Source organism: Scardinius erythrophthalmus (genome assembly GCF_964197995.2).
Source record: "Scardinius erythrophthalmus genome assembly, chromosome: 20".
Lineage (NCBI taxonomy): Eukaryota > Metazoa > Chordata > Actinopteri > Cypriniformes > Leuciscidae > Scardinius > Scardinius erythrophthalmus.
In genome coordinates, this window is record NC_138240.1 from 32,724,800 (window position 1) to 32,740,455 (window position 15,656).

Genomic DNA, 15,656 nt, shown 5'->3' on the forward strand with positions numbered 1-15,656 from the left:
ATTACGTGTTCAGTCTATAAGCGCGTAGTGTTACTTTACAAAGTGACATCGCCAACTACTGGCCTGGAGGCAGAATTTTTAAAGGTTTTCACAGATCCATGTGAACAGGGTTCATTTTGACAATGGTGTTGTCTGTAAGTGGAAAATACAAATTAAAAACTTTTCTGTTTTTAGTACATCATCATAATGTAAGCATCCCCTTAAAATCTACTTGTCAACCATTGCGATTTGTTTGGAGAGAAAAAAAAAATCTATGCAAATTTCTCTCAAGATTTCTTATCTCCCAGCCCAACTATGTAATATGTCATGAATTAAAGGTGAATAAGGATGTGGTAACGGTGTATTAACTTGGGTAAAAGGTTCTGACATTTGGTAAGTTCACTTCAACATCACATCAGATTATATTAGTCTTAGTTGGATTGTAAATACTTCTAAAGGCGTTTTAGAGACACTTTCTGTTTCTGTAACAGATTTCTTAAGAATGTTACCAACCATGCCAGTTAGAATGGTTTATAAAACATGTAATTTTTTTGCACATGTAGAGCTGTTGTAAATTAATCATTTCTCCAGTGTTCATGAAGAGGTCTTGTTTTAAGTAGCTGAGTTAGAAAAAAAGTAATGATGTTTACGTCATGCTTAACTCCGTGTTTTGATTTGCCTTTGGACATTTACATGTTAAGCTTGTGTTCAGTAATATATATCCATACTCAACCCAAGAGCTCCTCCATTTTATATGCCAAAATGCATAAAGAAAAAAAGTAGGCATCATTTTCATTATGGCCAAATGTTAGAATGACTTCAAAACCAAAAAAGCTAAATAAAGGTGCATTTACAACCAAGCTGTCTGTCAATTCCACTCGGTTTTCTTTCTTTTTTTTTAAAACAAGAAAGTGATCAAGCTGATCAAGAACACCTTTTATTATCATCGTTTAACCATTTGCACACAATATTTACAAAGTTGCACTAAAAGCACCATGGTTTCCTCTGATGGGAAAGCAATGGTAAGCATCGTGGCCTCTTGAACATCAGAGAAGCCCAGTCTGATGTGAGGGGGACGTCTGACTTTTATTTTCCTCCCAAGAAGTCCATATGAAGTACATCCTACTCCCTGTTCTGGACTTCTCAAACCATGTATGTGGTAGGAGGAGTTCAATGGAGCTGGAGTTTTTCCATCAGTCTAGTGTGTTTTAGTCCATATATGAGGTATCCATGGCCTCTGTCTCAGGGTGAAGCAGGCGGCTGGCCAGACGCTCAATATCATCCAGGCTGAGCTGTCTGAGGGAGCGCTCATAATCCTGGGGGGAAAGAAATTAAGAAATTAACCTGGGATCTGTCGATTCCTGACCAAATCAAACACTCAAATGTTGTACTATTCTCATCATGACCAATGATTTTATGCTACATTTATGATGCTCACTTCTTACACATTCAACAAATGTAATATTATTATTGAATTCTGCTTTCTAAAGACTGAGGAAATCAAGAGAAATGTTGTTATTGTAAACTAAAACTATTCAAATGCTCTTCGTTAACTGACAAAACTAAAAATAAAATTTAAATAGAACTTAGATGAAAATTAGAAAATGTGTTGGCAACTAACTGAAAATATAAAATAATAACAAAAGCACATAATCTGCCATCCGTGTCTTGAGTCCATCAAACAAGATCAGTCAACAAACACGGTGAGTTATGTCTTCTCCAGTTATTGTCACTTGCACAGCATGTCACATGTATAGTATAACATTCTCTGTCAGCACTGAGGGCTTTACAAGTGATAAATGCAGGGAGATAGTCAGGCTGATGGAGAAGATTTCAGAACTAGAGGCACGCATCCAAACTTTAATCGAGGATAATAAGTGTAAGGGCTTTAGATACTGCTTTGGATGCGACTAGCTTAGTGAACTCTGTACATTTTTCGGTTCTCTTGGAAGAACCGAAGACATTCTCTGGGAAGCAGATACACTCTGTCAGTTTAAATCTAGACTAAAAATGCATCTCTTTTACGTGGCATTCACACAAAACATTATACATTTCTATTATTCAAATCAGTTAAATGATTATTAGGCTGCATTGATTAGGTCAGCCGGAACCAGGGACACTTCCTATAGCACCCGATGTACTCGTTACATCATAAGAAGAATGGCATCTACGCTAATGTTAGTCTTTCCGTTTATTCCGAGGTTTACTGAAGTCAGCCGGATCCGGGCCGTATCCAGATCAGACGGTGAACCTGCGCCAGGACACGACCACAACGCATCCCTGAAGTGCCAGCCTCATTAGCCCTGTGAAGGCCTCATGGTCACATCAACAAACCTGTCTCCATACCGGCGTGATGACTCTGACCTCCAACCAGATAGAACTGGATAAAAATTGTGAATGTTCTGATCCAATGTAACTTCTGACCTGTAATGCTGCCTGAATCATAATCATACACTGTTCGTTCGTTGGCCAGAGGAGAACTGAGACACTGAGCCTGGGTTCTCCCCAGGTTTTTTTCTTCTTCTCCATTCTGTCACCTGATGGAGTTTTGGTTCCTTGCCACTGTTGCCTTGGCTTTTGGCTTGCTTAGTTGGGGACATTTAATATTCAACAATATTACTGATCTGCCTTTCTTAACCCTCTGGGCTTCTTCGCCCAAAAACGGGCGAAAACTTGAACGTTTCGAATTGTTTAATTTTTTTGCTTCATCGGATGGGGGTGAAACTTGGTGACTTTTCTTTTATTACCTATATGAACACACAAAAAAATCAAGGAGATGATTCTGATATGTTAAAGGGTCGTAAAAAAAAAAGTCACACTTAGCTTCCTCCCGCCCGAAAACGGGCGACATAGGAAATGAATGGGAAATACGAAAAAATAGGAAAACTCAGAGAAACTTTTGGTGGTACAAGCTACAGATCAGCCACTGTGCAGAAAAAAAGTGTACAGCAATGAAGGGGTGACACTCTAGAACAGTGGTCACCAACCCGTCGATCGCGATCGACAAGTCGATCTTGGAAGCATTTTAAGTCGATCGCGACGTTTTCAAAATCAGAGAAAAAAAAACAACAATATTTTTATTCATTATACTTATTAATTTAAAATGCACCATGTGTGAACTATTGTGTGTAGTAAATGGTGTCTAGGGGAGGGAGAGGGTATATCTGTCCAATCAAATAGCCTATAGTTTACATATAATGTCTCTGTAAAACAACCGCTGACTTAAGCCTTGTTTATACTTTCGCCTGGCAACGCAGCGCGAGCCTCCGTTGACTGCGCGCGCACCTCCCCAAACAGACGAGGCATTAATACTTGACGCGTTTTAGACTGAAAACCAGACCACACACACAACTGATTTAGACGTGCAAACTGGGTGCCGGTGTGATGTGATGTACTAATATCCGTCTGAGTCTGCTCGGGCAGATTCGGCTCAAAGTCCTGCATCTTCAGATGCGGAGGCGCGCACGCTGTTACAATGACGTAATTTTTGCCGCGCGCGCACCCCCGAAGATGCACTACTTTGAGCCGAATCTGCCCGAGCAGACGGATATTAGTTTTTTTATTACCTTCGCGCTCATGCGGACGCGTCGACTCGAGTACAAGGTTTTATAGCTCAGCCAATTCACACTGTATTACGCTCACTTCAAGCTAACGATATACGCAAGCAAGCGTATAAACAAAATGCTTAATGTTACTGTTGAAAATGTTGAATTATAGTTGAGTTTGTATAGTTATACTATTTTTATAGTTAAATAAATATGTTGCTTGTGACTAACAGGCAACAAAGAATGTTAAAGTAGAACTAACATTGTGGGCTTGTTTTTTATAATTGGTAGATAAGTGGTAGATCTTGGCTTACATTTGGACTTTGGATGTGATCTTAGGCTTGAAAAGGTTGGTGACCACTGCTCTAGAACATCAAGAGTGCAAATAAGACACCCTCCCCCCCACACCTACACACACAAACACACACACACACACACACACACACACAGAGAGAGAGAGAGAAATGAACTGGTAAGACTGAAACAGCAAATTTTGCCCCAAACTATATAAAAATGATATAATCATAATAACTCCAAAACTATAGCAAGGAGAGTCAAAAGGTAGGTATCGTTTGAAAGAACTCTTTTTAATTTTTTTGAAAATATAAATTACATTACATTTGGACATTGTCCTGCCAAGAAACAGTGGATAAAAGACAATATATATATATAATTTTTATTATGATTTTGCATATCTTTCTTATTTGTCATGGAATAACTCAGGAAGGTAATAAGGTAGGAGGAAAATTCTTTTTTAGTGAAGTCCTCCTACATAGCTGCATCTGGATAAAAAAATAATAATTTTTGGACAAAGGAATCAAAAGTTACAGCATTTGGAAAAGAGATAGCCTTTTGGTACAGTCTTTGACACCCCCTCATGGGCAATTTTTTCTTCATGAAGAATATCTTGTCATAAAAGCAATAGATTATGTTAATTTTGGGCTCATTTTAATTGTAATAATATGCTGTAAAAAATGAAGTGCCATTTTCAATTATCTGAGAATGTTTCATGAGCTGTATGATGTTTTTGACACATTGCAGTACATTATTTTATAGATTATGAAAAAAAAGAAATTCTATTTATCAGCAAATAACTCAGCAATACTTAAGAGTTTTTCAAAGTGAATACATTCACTGTAAAGTTCAGACTCTAAGCTTTCAAATGACATCAACTTTGTGTTAATCAAGGCAAGATTTTTTAAAAATATGGTAAAGAATATTTTCGCAGCTAGGTGGCGCCTGCTGGCGGTACACTCGGTTTTAGAGGGATTACTCAGCACTCGTTAGGAGTTAATAAATGTAATGTAAAGCTGAGATCATAAGCTTTAAAATGATATATAATTTGTGTTGTTCCATTCAGTGGTTGCTTAGTAATAATGTTTTTTCTTTCCGAATGGGAATAAATCAAATAAATAAATAAAAAAGCTATAGGCCGCCTATAGGCGGTTATAGGACATGACACAAATTAATACATTTTGAAGCCACTAGATGGCGCTCTTCTCAGTTGAAATTTTTTTTTTTAAAGGTCCCATGACATGCTATTTTTTGTAGGCTTTAATATAGGCCTTAGTGGTCCCTAGTACTGTATCTGAAATCTCTTCTCAAAAATCCAGCCTCGGTGCAGAATTATAGCCACTACAAGCCAGTCCCAGAATGAGCTTCCTTCGGGGGTCGGGCTAAGATGGTGGTGGGTGCAGACGACCTTTTCTAAGTGGGGAACAACTTCCCGGGATTTCCCTTCTAAATTATCTTTTTATTATGAACTGATGACAAAATAATTATTTTACATGAACTTTGTGCCGAATTTTTTGAAAAGAGTTCAACTTTTACCCCGTGTTATTCGTCAGGAAGTATTTTGACTGAACCGTGCTTAGTGGGCCTATCATGGCGGGGAAAGGAGAAAAGCGCACACAAAGTGAAGTACATTCTTACTCAAAGAATTCGAATGCTGATAAAAGTAAGAGTGATGGAACGAGTAGCCCCGAAAGTAAGAAAAAAAAAGAGTTTTCCTTGATTGATTTATATAATTTAATCAACGAGAGATCGGACAGAATTGAATCAAAGGTGTCTGAAAATGCTGTGCTCGTCGAAGATCTGCGGGAGAAAGTAGACTGCATATACAACGAAGTGGGCGGCTTTCGCATCGAAATGGACGTTCTCAAGCAGAAACATGAAGCTCATGAACAGAAAATTGCGATGTTAGAAGAGAGGTTGTCCGATGCGGAGCGTTATGGAAGGAGGTGGAATTTACGGCTTTACGGGCTATCGGAGAACAGCAAGGACGACGTCAAGGCCAGAGTCAAGGAGGTGTGTCGTGCGGTCGCTCCAGAATTCAACACGAGCACAGTTGATGTGGCTCATCGACTAGGCAAGATCAACAGTGAGAACCAGCGAGCCAGGCCCGTGATCATTCGATTCATTTCACGTTCTGAGAAAGATATTATCTGGAGGGCAGCCAAAACCAGCGAGTACTTGAAGACAAACAAGCTGCAATTCAAGGAGGATTTGACGCCCGCTGATCGAGCAGTGAGACAGCGGCTGTGGCCAGAGGTGGAGCGCGCCAGGAAAGCTGGAAAGTCGGCCTACTTTGTGGGAGCGAAGGCGTATGTGGATGGGATCCAGATTCGACCAAAAGATGGAAAAATGGAGATCGGATGATTTCAAGCAGCAGAAGAGAAAAAGGAGTGAAAACAAATTTCTCCCTTGAAGTTCGACAGCTGACAATCTTCATTATATTTCTGTGTTCAGGTAAAGGGGAAAAAGAAGGAAGATATAACTAATTTGTTCAGACTGTTATATATGTTAACTTATACTCTCAGGGAGGTGCTGAACAGTTAAACCAGTTCCATGGACAGTTCCCCCTATCTCCCTCCAACGCCTATTTTTTTTTTCTCTCTCTCTTTCCCTTCTTACTCATCAGTCATCATCAATACATTAAATATATAGAAAGTTATTTTTTTGAATAAGTTTTGTTCATTTTGACATAGAGGGGTTGTCCGGGTATTGTTCTACTTAGTAAACCAGGACTTACAGTTCAAGTTTTTTCTCATGTCTTTTTCTTTAGTTTCTCTTAATGTTAGAGGCATCCGCGATATAAATAAAAGAAAGGCTGTTTTTTTATTTTTGAAAGACAAAAGGGCTGATTTTTATTTATTACAAGAAACGCATAGTTCAAAGGCTGATTACAATTTTTGGAAGAGTCAGTGGGGTCAGGACATTTGGTTGAGTCATGGTACAAATAGATCAGCAGGGGTCGCTATTCTCAGAGGGAATTTCAGGGGCAAAATTCTTCATCATGAGAGTAATAATAATGGAAGGTGGCTAATAATCATATTAGAGGACTCTCATAAGCAATATATTATTGTTAATATTTATGGTACTAATTGCAAATCTACAAATTTGATTCTACTCAATGAATTAGAAAAACGAATTATTGACCTATCAACCAAATACATGAATGCAAAATGTATTCTTGGGGGTGATTTTAATGTAGTCCCAGATAGTAACTTAGATAGGTGGCCTCCCAAATGTGTAAAAGATGATAGCAACAAAATTATTTCTGGGTTATGCAATAACTTAGGTCTTGTTGATATCTGGCGAAAAATGAACCCCCAAAAACTCATGTATACATGGCAAAATAATGACTTGTCTTTGCAGTCTCGAATAGATTTGTGGTTAATATCAGAGGAGTTGACATCATTGATAGACAACGTTACAATTGATCTTGCACCTTTTACTGACCATAATTCTATTCACATTTTTATCATCTCTAATGACAATAGAAAGAACCTGAGCAGAAGTGGATACTGGATATTAAACAATTATTTATTATTTAATGAGGAATTTAATTGTGAAGTATTAAAAATAATTGATAAATACTATAAACAGGGTGTAATTACTAACCAATATGGGCTGCAGTGGGATTTTATGAAATATAAAGTGAGGAGTTTAGCCATTAAAATGAGTAAAACAATTGCCAAAAATAAACGGGCCAAATTGCAAGCCATCATCCAAGAGTTTGGTGACCTGTGTGATAAAACAGATTTAACAGAGGAACAAGCTCAAAATCTCATAAAATTACAAGAGAATTTAAATAAACATTATGAGGAAAAGGCAAAATCTGCTTTCATACGTTCCAGAAGAAAGTGGCTCGAACATGGTGAAAAAAACACCAGATACTTTTATTCTTTAGAAAAAAGAAATGGTGAAAGATTAGCAATTAATAAATTGCGTATAAATAATTCTGTCACAGATGATTTATCTACAATTTCAAAACATACAGCAGAATTTTATAAAAGTTTGTATTCTAGCTCTGATATACAGTACTCCTTAATGGAGTCCTTTTTAGGAAAATTGGATAACACTAGTAAGTTGGTTAACGATGAATTTGGCAGCATTTGTGAGAAAGAGCTTAGTATTGGAGAAATTATCGACAATATTAAGAAACTCAAGGACAACAAATCTCCTGGAAATGATGGGCTTACGAATGAATTTTTCAAAACTTTCAGAGATGCCCTTTCCCCGTTTATTTTAGCTATGTTTAATGAATCTATAAATAATGGAATCTTACCTCCATCTCTCAGACAGGGGGTAATTACCTTAATACCAAAGGCAAATAAGGATACTTTATCTCTAGATGGGTGGAGACCCATAACTTTATTGAACACTGATGCCAAACTCTTTTCTCTTATTTTTGCTAGCAGGCTGAAATTAGGTTTGGACTCATTAATTGATCAGTCTCAGTCTGGCTTCATGAAAGGGAGGCATATCTGTAATAATATTCGTCTTATTCTTGATTTTATTGATTATAGTCACCTTCTCAATGAGGACAATCTAATACTCTTTGTTGATTTTAATAAAGCGTTTGATACAGTAGAACACAAATTCATGTTTGCAACACTAGAATACTTTAAATTTGGGAATTTTTTTAGAAAGGCGATTACAACCCTGTACACCGAATGTAACAGCTCTGTTAAAATGGTTAATGGAACTTCTGATAGATTTTTTCTTTCTAGGGGCATCAGACAAGGCTGCCCAATCTCACCGTTTCTCTTTCTGCTCGTCACTCAGGTTCTTTCTTGCTATGTAAATATGAATTTCTTTCAAGGTATTAACGTTTTTGGGAATGAACTAAAAATATGTCAGCTAGCTGATGACACAACTCTATTTTTAAAAGATGCTGCGGAGGTTAGCAAAGCAATTCGTACCATAAATAATTTTTCTAAAGTATCTGGTCTCAACCTTAATATAAGCAAATGTGAGATTTTTCCACTTAGGAATATTAACCTTGAAGAAATTGATGGAATCCCTGTCAAGGAGGTTGTCACATATCTTGGTGTAAAACTTTGCAAAGATGAATCATATCGTGCTTCTCTTAACTTTAATCCGATTATAAACAGTACAAAAAGAAAATTTGACTCTTGGTTGCAGAGAGATTTATCCATTTATGGTCGTGTCCTATTGTCTAAATCTGAAGGTTTGTCAAGATCTGCGTATATCTCCCAAGCTCTATTTGTACCCAAGACATTTACCAAAGAGTTTGACAAGTTGTTATTTGATTTTGTTTGGAAAAAAAAACCTCATTATTTGAAGAAAAATATATTATGCAATCCATATGATCAGGGTGGTTTGAATGTTGTGGATTTTACAACCTTAAACAGCACTTTTAAAATAAATTGGCTAAAATGTTTTATTAAAAATAATTGCTCTATGTGGAATATTTTCCCTAACCATTTAATTAATCAACTTGGTGGTATAAATTTTTTCCTTAGATGCAGTTTTGATATCAACAAAATACCTCTTTGTTTATCTAATTTTCACAAGCAAGTCTTTTTGACATGGTGTTTGGCTTTTAAACATAACTTCTCTCCTCATTCCTTTTTTATATGGAATAATAAGTATATTACACACCGAAGAAAAACATTATTTTTAAAACATTGGTTTGAATCTGATATATTATTAGTTAGTCAGTTATTGAATTCTGATGGTCAGTTTTTGAGTATTACTGAACTATGTCTGAAATTTAAGTGTCATATCTCTGTTAAAGAATATTGTACTGTCATGAATTCTATTTCTGCCAAAATTGTATCTCTATTCAGAAATCAGGACTCTAGGGGTAACACTGCAAGTAAAGTTTCCAAACATTTGTTTTTAGATAAACTTGATTTAATTAATGATAAATGCAGTAACCAACTGATTAGATCTCTTTTTGTCAGTATCTCTTCTCCTCCATCTAAATTTGTTTGGGTTAATATGTTTCCCTCATTTGAGTGGGAAAATGTTTGGGGAGTTCTTAGTCGGTATTGTGTATCAAATAAAACCAAAGAAGTGTCTTTTAAAATTGCTCACAGAATATATCCTGTGAAAGACACATTAGAGCGTTTTCATCTGGATATTGATTACAACTGCTGTTTTTGTAATAGTGAAAGAGAGTCTATTGTGCACTTGTTTTTTGAATGCCCCTGTTCTTCAGTCTTTTGGTATGAGATGTCTCAATTTCTAAGTGTTAAAATGAACTGCAATATAGTCTTAAATTTGTCATCTGTCTTGCTTCATTCGAATGAATTTGACTTTTCTAAAAGAAAAATTTATGTTATCGATTTGTTTCTATTATTAGGAAAATTTCATATTCATCAAACTAAATGGAGTAACTCAAAACCCAACTTTGTTCATTTTAAAGCAGCCTTTAAAATGTATTTTGAATCTGTAAAGTTTTTAAAAAATCAAAAAGCCCAAAGATCTGTATCGCTGTTAAATAAGTTTAATATATGTGTGTGATGCCCTTTTTCTTTTGTTTGTTTCTTTTCTTCTTTCTTTTTTCCAATTATTGTTGTTTCAAGTTGTTTACCAAATGTGAAAATGTGTATAAGATTTGTAACAAGATCTTGATATCAAACTCTGTAATTTTGAAAATGCAATAAAAAAAAAAAAAAAAAAAAAAAAAAAGAATGAGCTTCCTTCAGACAGGCCGTTTCGGTGTCTGTAGCTTTAAATGTTAATGAGGAGGAGAAAGGCGGCGCAAGGTGGAGGGTGGGTGTGGCCTTGACCATCTTGCGCAACGGTACCGGTCCGTGCATGTTAACGTTGGATATAGCAATGGCACGAAGACACGCAGTCGTTCAAGCATTTCAGTTTGACCCAGAATCTGATCCGGATGGAGAAGCAACAACTCAGCGGTTCCAGCAGGACGTTTCCGAATGGTTAGTTTAAAATATTATGTCTGGATACGGTACTTTATTCGGATGGTTTACAGTTATTATCATGTAGCTAACGCTAACCTACTGTTGCCTTTTCATGAGAGATCTATAACATCTGTAATTTATCTTATTACAATTACATCATCAAGCTCTGCGATCTTGAAATGCGGATATCGCGCGCGCCATATAACCAACAGGAAAACGGTTATCCAAATAACAAAGAAGTGTACAACACTCGCGTTACAGTGTGTGTATTCACACACATTTAACTGCATGGCTGCATAGCTAATGTGACAGCCACATTCTACGTGTAACAGTCTAGGCAACCATAAACAGTAAAGCAACACACTTATATATCATTAGTTGACTTACTGTTCCGAGGTGTGTAGCTGAGCCAAAGAGAGTGATCCAGACTTTAGTTTCAGACGTTCAGCAAGCCCAGCTCTGTATTAACCCTTCGGTGTTCATTTGTACATCCAATTATTGAGCAATTGTTATGCTTCGCTCGCTCAAAAGCCATGATATCTCTCGTGGACAAACTAAAATCGCGCGTGCGCGTTCCTACTTCCTAGCTCATTTTCTCATGGGCGAAAATATTCTCTGGGCGGGCAAAGCAGAGACAGGGGAGGTAACGTTCCTCCTTATGACGTCACAAGGAGGAGATTCAAGATCAGCGCGGTTGAGCCTCCATTTTCTCAAAGGCAGAGAAAGATAGCAAAAGCTCGATTTACACCGATTGAAATTTCTAGAAACTTGGGGACCATATACAGGCTAGGGGAACTCATATTAATGTTAAAAATCCTCAGAAAGTGAAAATTTCATGTCATGGGACCTTTAAGGCCTGCACTCTATTTTGATGTGAAATGTTGCATTTATTGAAAAATAAAAAAAAATAAAAAAAATAAAAAATAATATATTAATTCTAATGGAAAAAATAGCTCATAAAAATTATATAATTAATGCAAAATATCATAAAAAATTCCAAAAATTCTAAATAATAATCAGAAAACATTATAGAACAAAAATATATTTGATTGGTTATCCTGGGAAAAAGTAAAGTAAGATTTTAAGGCTTCGCCCGTTTTCGGGCGGGAGGAAGCTAAGTGTGACTATAATACGAAGAAGCCCAGAGGGTTAAAGGGGGGGTGAAATGCTCATTTTCACTCAATCTCCTGTTAATCTTGAGTACCTATAGAGTAGTATTGCATCCTTCATATCTCCAAAAAGTCTTTAGTTTTATTATATTTATTTAAGAAAGATAGGCTGTACCGAGTCTTTCCGGAAAAAAAACGAGCGTCTGGAGGCGGGCCGTGTGGGCGAAGCCAGAGCCATAGAGAGAATCCGTCGATCTGGGCTTTGTTTATAAAACATTCATCGTCGAAATGCAGGGAACAAACAGTCTACACAACTCGTTTCTGCATCCACTGTTCCTAACGCTGGGTTCTTTGGTAAGCTTTCCCTCACCAAAAACACTTTGGAGACACTATGCAGCGCAGCCGATGATTTCCTGTTGAAGCGCGTTGAGGTGCGCGGTCGCGCTTTTCCGGGAGAAATGCTCATATAAGGAGTTCCACTCTGGTCTACGTCATTAGATCCACGGTAAAAAAAAAAACAGCCGAAACTTGTACCAACCCGGAAGTAAGATTTTCGGCACAGAAATTCTCCGTTATTCGTCCAAAATATTTTTAAAAAACTTTGGCCATGTTAAGCATGAGAATCCATCTCTTTAACACTGTAAACAACTCTGAATACATGAAACACCATTGTACCCCCCCTTTTAGGTGGACGATGACGCAATTTTCTTCTAGAAACAAACTTTGTTGTATTATTTTCATGTTATCACTGTGAAGCTGCTTTGATACAATCTGTATTGTAAAAAGCGCTATATAAATAAAGGTGCCTTGACTTGACATAAAAATCAAAAACTAAATTGAAAAATTAAAAATAAGATTTCATAATGTATAGAAATACATACTATAATAGCATATAAATAAAACTAAATGACACTGAACAAGAAATTAATCCTTTTAATTCCATTGAAATAAATAGAATAATTCCATTATTATAATACATAAAAGCAAATGTGCACAAAAAAAAAAAAAAAAATCAAGACTTTGAAAAAGGACATACTGTATAAGGTCCTCTTTAAAGGCCCACTGAAGTGCCTTGGACCGCGTAGCTTTGTATGATGCGTTGACGTAATTTCCACTGAAACAGGAAGCTAAGGCGGGACATATTGAATGGCTCCTCCCCCTTTTCAGATAGCGTTTAGTTTACGTTTAGCAGTGATTTGGAGCACACCAGCTTATTCATAACCTTAAGGCTAATGTATTCACACTAAAAGCTAAAAAACTTTAGATTTCAAGGGGCCCTTAAGGTCCTTGGGGTCAAAAAGTAAAAAATAAATAAAAATGAAATAAACTTCACTACAAAATACATTAAAATGACAACAGCAAAAGGTAATAGAAAGAAAAGGAAAGAAAAAGAAAGATAGCTAGAATCACATTATCATATTTGTGTCTGTATGTACCTTAATAAGCTGCTCCTGCACTTTTGCAGCGTCGGCTGGGCTGAAGTGTTTGGCCAGGACAGTTGACAGTAGCTGCCATACGCCACTGCCCGCTCTGTCGTTACTCCAGCCGCTGGTCCCCCCCGCGCCACTGCTCCTCTCTCCCGCGGGACGCACCACCAGGTTCAGCTTAGCCTCTGGGCCAATCGAGTAATCACTCAACCTGTGTTCATCTGGAAACACCAAAACAACCGTCAACACCGCGCACACACACTGGCCATGACTGGAGGAAACTGAACTATGAAGAGTGTTAGTGTTAGCTTAAATGAAGAATGTATGTTTAATGATCAACAGAAAGCTTTTACCTGCGAGTGCTTTTCCTTTATACAGCAGTCTCTGCTGACTTGGAGGGATGTTTAAACGCTTTGATACCAACTCTTTTACCGTCGATACCTTTTCATTTTCTGTCACCTGCACATCAAAAGAACACATCTGCTGACAAAAGCAGTAGCACCTCAATGCAGTACAAAAGATCCGAGGGGAGGAGTCGGATCTCATATAAGGGGTGGAGATTGGTAGGTTTAGGGGTGGGTCTAGGGATCAGGGGGTGGAGTTGGGTAGGTTTAGGTATGTAAGGTGGGAGGAGTTGGATCTAGATCCGACTCCTCCCCCCGGATCTTTTGTACTGCATTGAGGACCATCTCGACAAAAGCCTTGTATTCATTGGCAGAGATAATATATATACACATGACCTGTATTTGTGTAACTAAACAGATTGCTTTCTCATCATCTTTATACAAAAAAGAAAAAATAACTTGCTCTGCCTCTTATTTCTCTGATGACCTGTATACTGGCGTGAGGGCGGGGCAACCTGTCACTCACATGAGATCCACCAATAGCAAACCACAACCATCCAATCAATTCCCCATGGACAAAATCAAGTCCCGCCCTACATTTATTCTTGTTCGAGAAGCCGTTTCACTCGGATATACATTACAATAGGGAAGAAAAAACTATTGTGACTTCCGTTTTATTCCGAAGTAAGTAAACATGTTACTTATAAAAGTTAAAGGGTTCACACAAAAAATGAAAAATGAATTTAATGAATTTAGGCTAGGTTTTTATTCACATATAAATATTGATCAGCGAACATAGAAGCTCAGCAGCAATTGCTTGCCTCACCAGATCAAATCTCATTGGTTCTCGCAGAAGCTCGTGACACAAGGATGAACCTCATTGGTTTATATATTATTTTTATTTATTTTTTTTGGGGGGGGGGGGGTGAACTAACTCTTTAACTGACGTAAAATATATTACCAAGACATTAAACTAATTTTAGCAAGTTACTGAAGCAGTATTTCACAATTTGATTTAGTTTAACTTGCCTGCTTAAAAATTGAACTGGAACTAAAATAAATAAATATGAAAAAATTAAATAAAAATATATAAAATAGTACCTCTTTAAGACTAAAATAACACTGTTACACAACAAACAAAAACACCAATAAAGTACTCATAGAGTAACTAGTAAATGGGCATATCTAATCAATTAACTGACAACTCGCGTTTGCCTGATCTAACTAGTTTACTGATCTAACTAGTTTACTGACCGTGACTCAAAACTTACTGATCTTTCTACCTAACGTTAGACCTTATTTCTGTGAATCACAGACACGTTCAACATCGCATATGAACTCAAAACCATCATCTTGGTAAGGAGATCAATAGGTTTGTGTCGAGGACTAGAGAGTGTTAATCACGTCTAACGAGCTACAGCAGAAATAAGTGGCTGCATCATTATCTATAGATCACTGGCTAGCACATGTTAGCATTACATATACAACATAAAGATGAATAGAAAGCTGCAGCACAGTGCTATGCTAAAGCAGCTAGCACAGCCACATTACTACTTCAAAACACCAGACGACTCACAAGCTTACCTGAACATTACACTCTTTTCCTTGAAGAGGTTTCACAGTAAGAATCATCTTTACATTTATAAAATTAAATACAAAACAAAGAATAGATAATTATCTCGCTGGACATTCGTGGACTAGCAGCCGACGTTTCCCACGGACATGACGTCAATGACACTGCAACTGCGCATGCGCGGTGAGTGCGCCTCACCCAGCTCAAGAACGTGCTTTTTGGTGACTTGACAAACAGGAAAACAATTATTAGGAGACTGGAGACATTCTGAGTGGGTCATGAAAAAAACATGCCCAAATATGCTAAAAATAAACAACAGTCCTATGCCAGACCATACACCAAAACTCAGATCCAGAACAGAACAAGGTTACGTGCTACAGTGTAATTTTACATTTAAGTACTGAGCAACTTAACTACATGTACTTACTATAGGATTAGGGATTGGTTTAGGGTGAGTTGCAGGTAAATATGCATAATTTATAGTTACAAAGACACTAA

At 37.1% G+C, this 15,656-nt stretch overlaps 1 protein-coding gene across 1 annotated transcript; it reads right to left on the reverse strand.

The window, feature by feature from the left end:
- Window positions 1–903: 903 nt before the first annotated feature.
- Window positions 904–15,412, reverse strand: ubl4a (ubiquitin like 4A). Its single transcript, XM_081350044.1, has 4 exons — window positions 15,170–15,412; window positions 13,595–13,700; window positions 13,251–13,462; window positions 904–1,295 (listed from the first exon to the last, which is right to left on the reverse strand). Exons 1-4 carry the CDS (start codon window positions 15,215–15,217, stop codon window positions 1,188–1,190), a joined length of 474 nt encoding a protein of 157 aa, XP_081206170.1. The 5' UTR covers window positions 15,218–15,412; the 3' UTR covers window positions 904–1,187.
- Window positions 15,413–15,656: the final 244 nt, after the last annotated feature.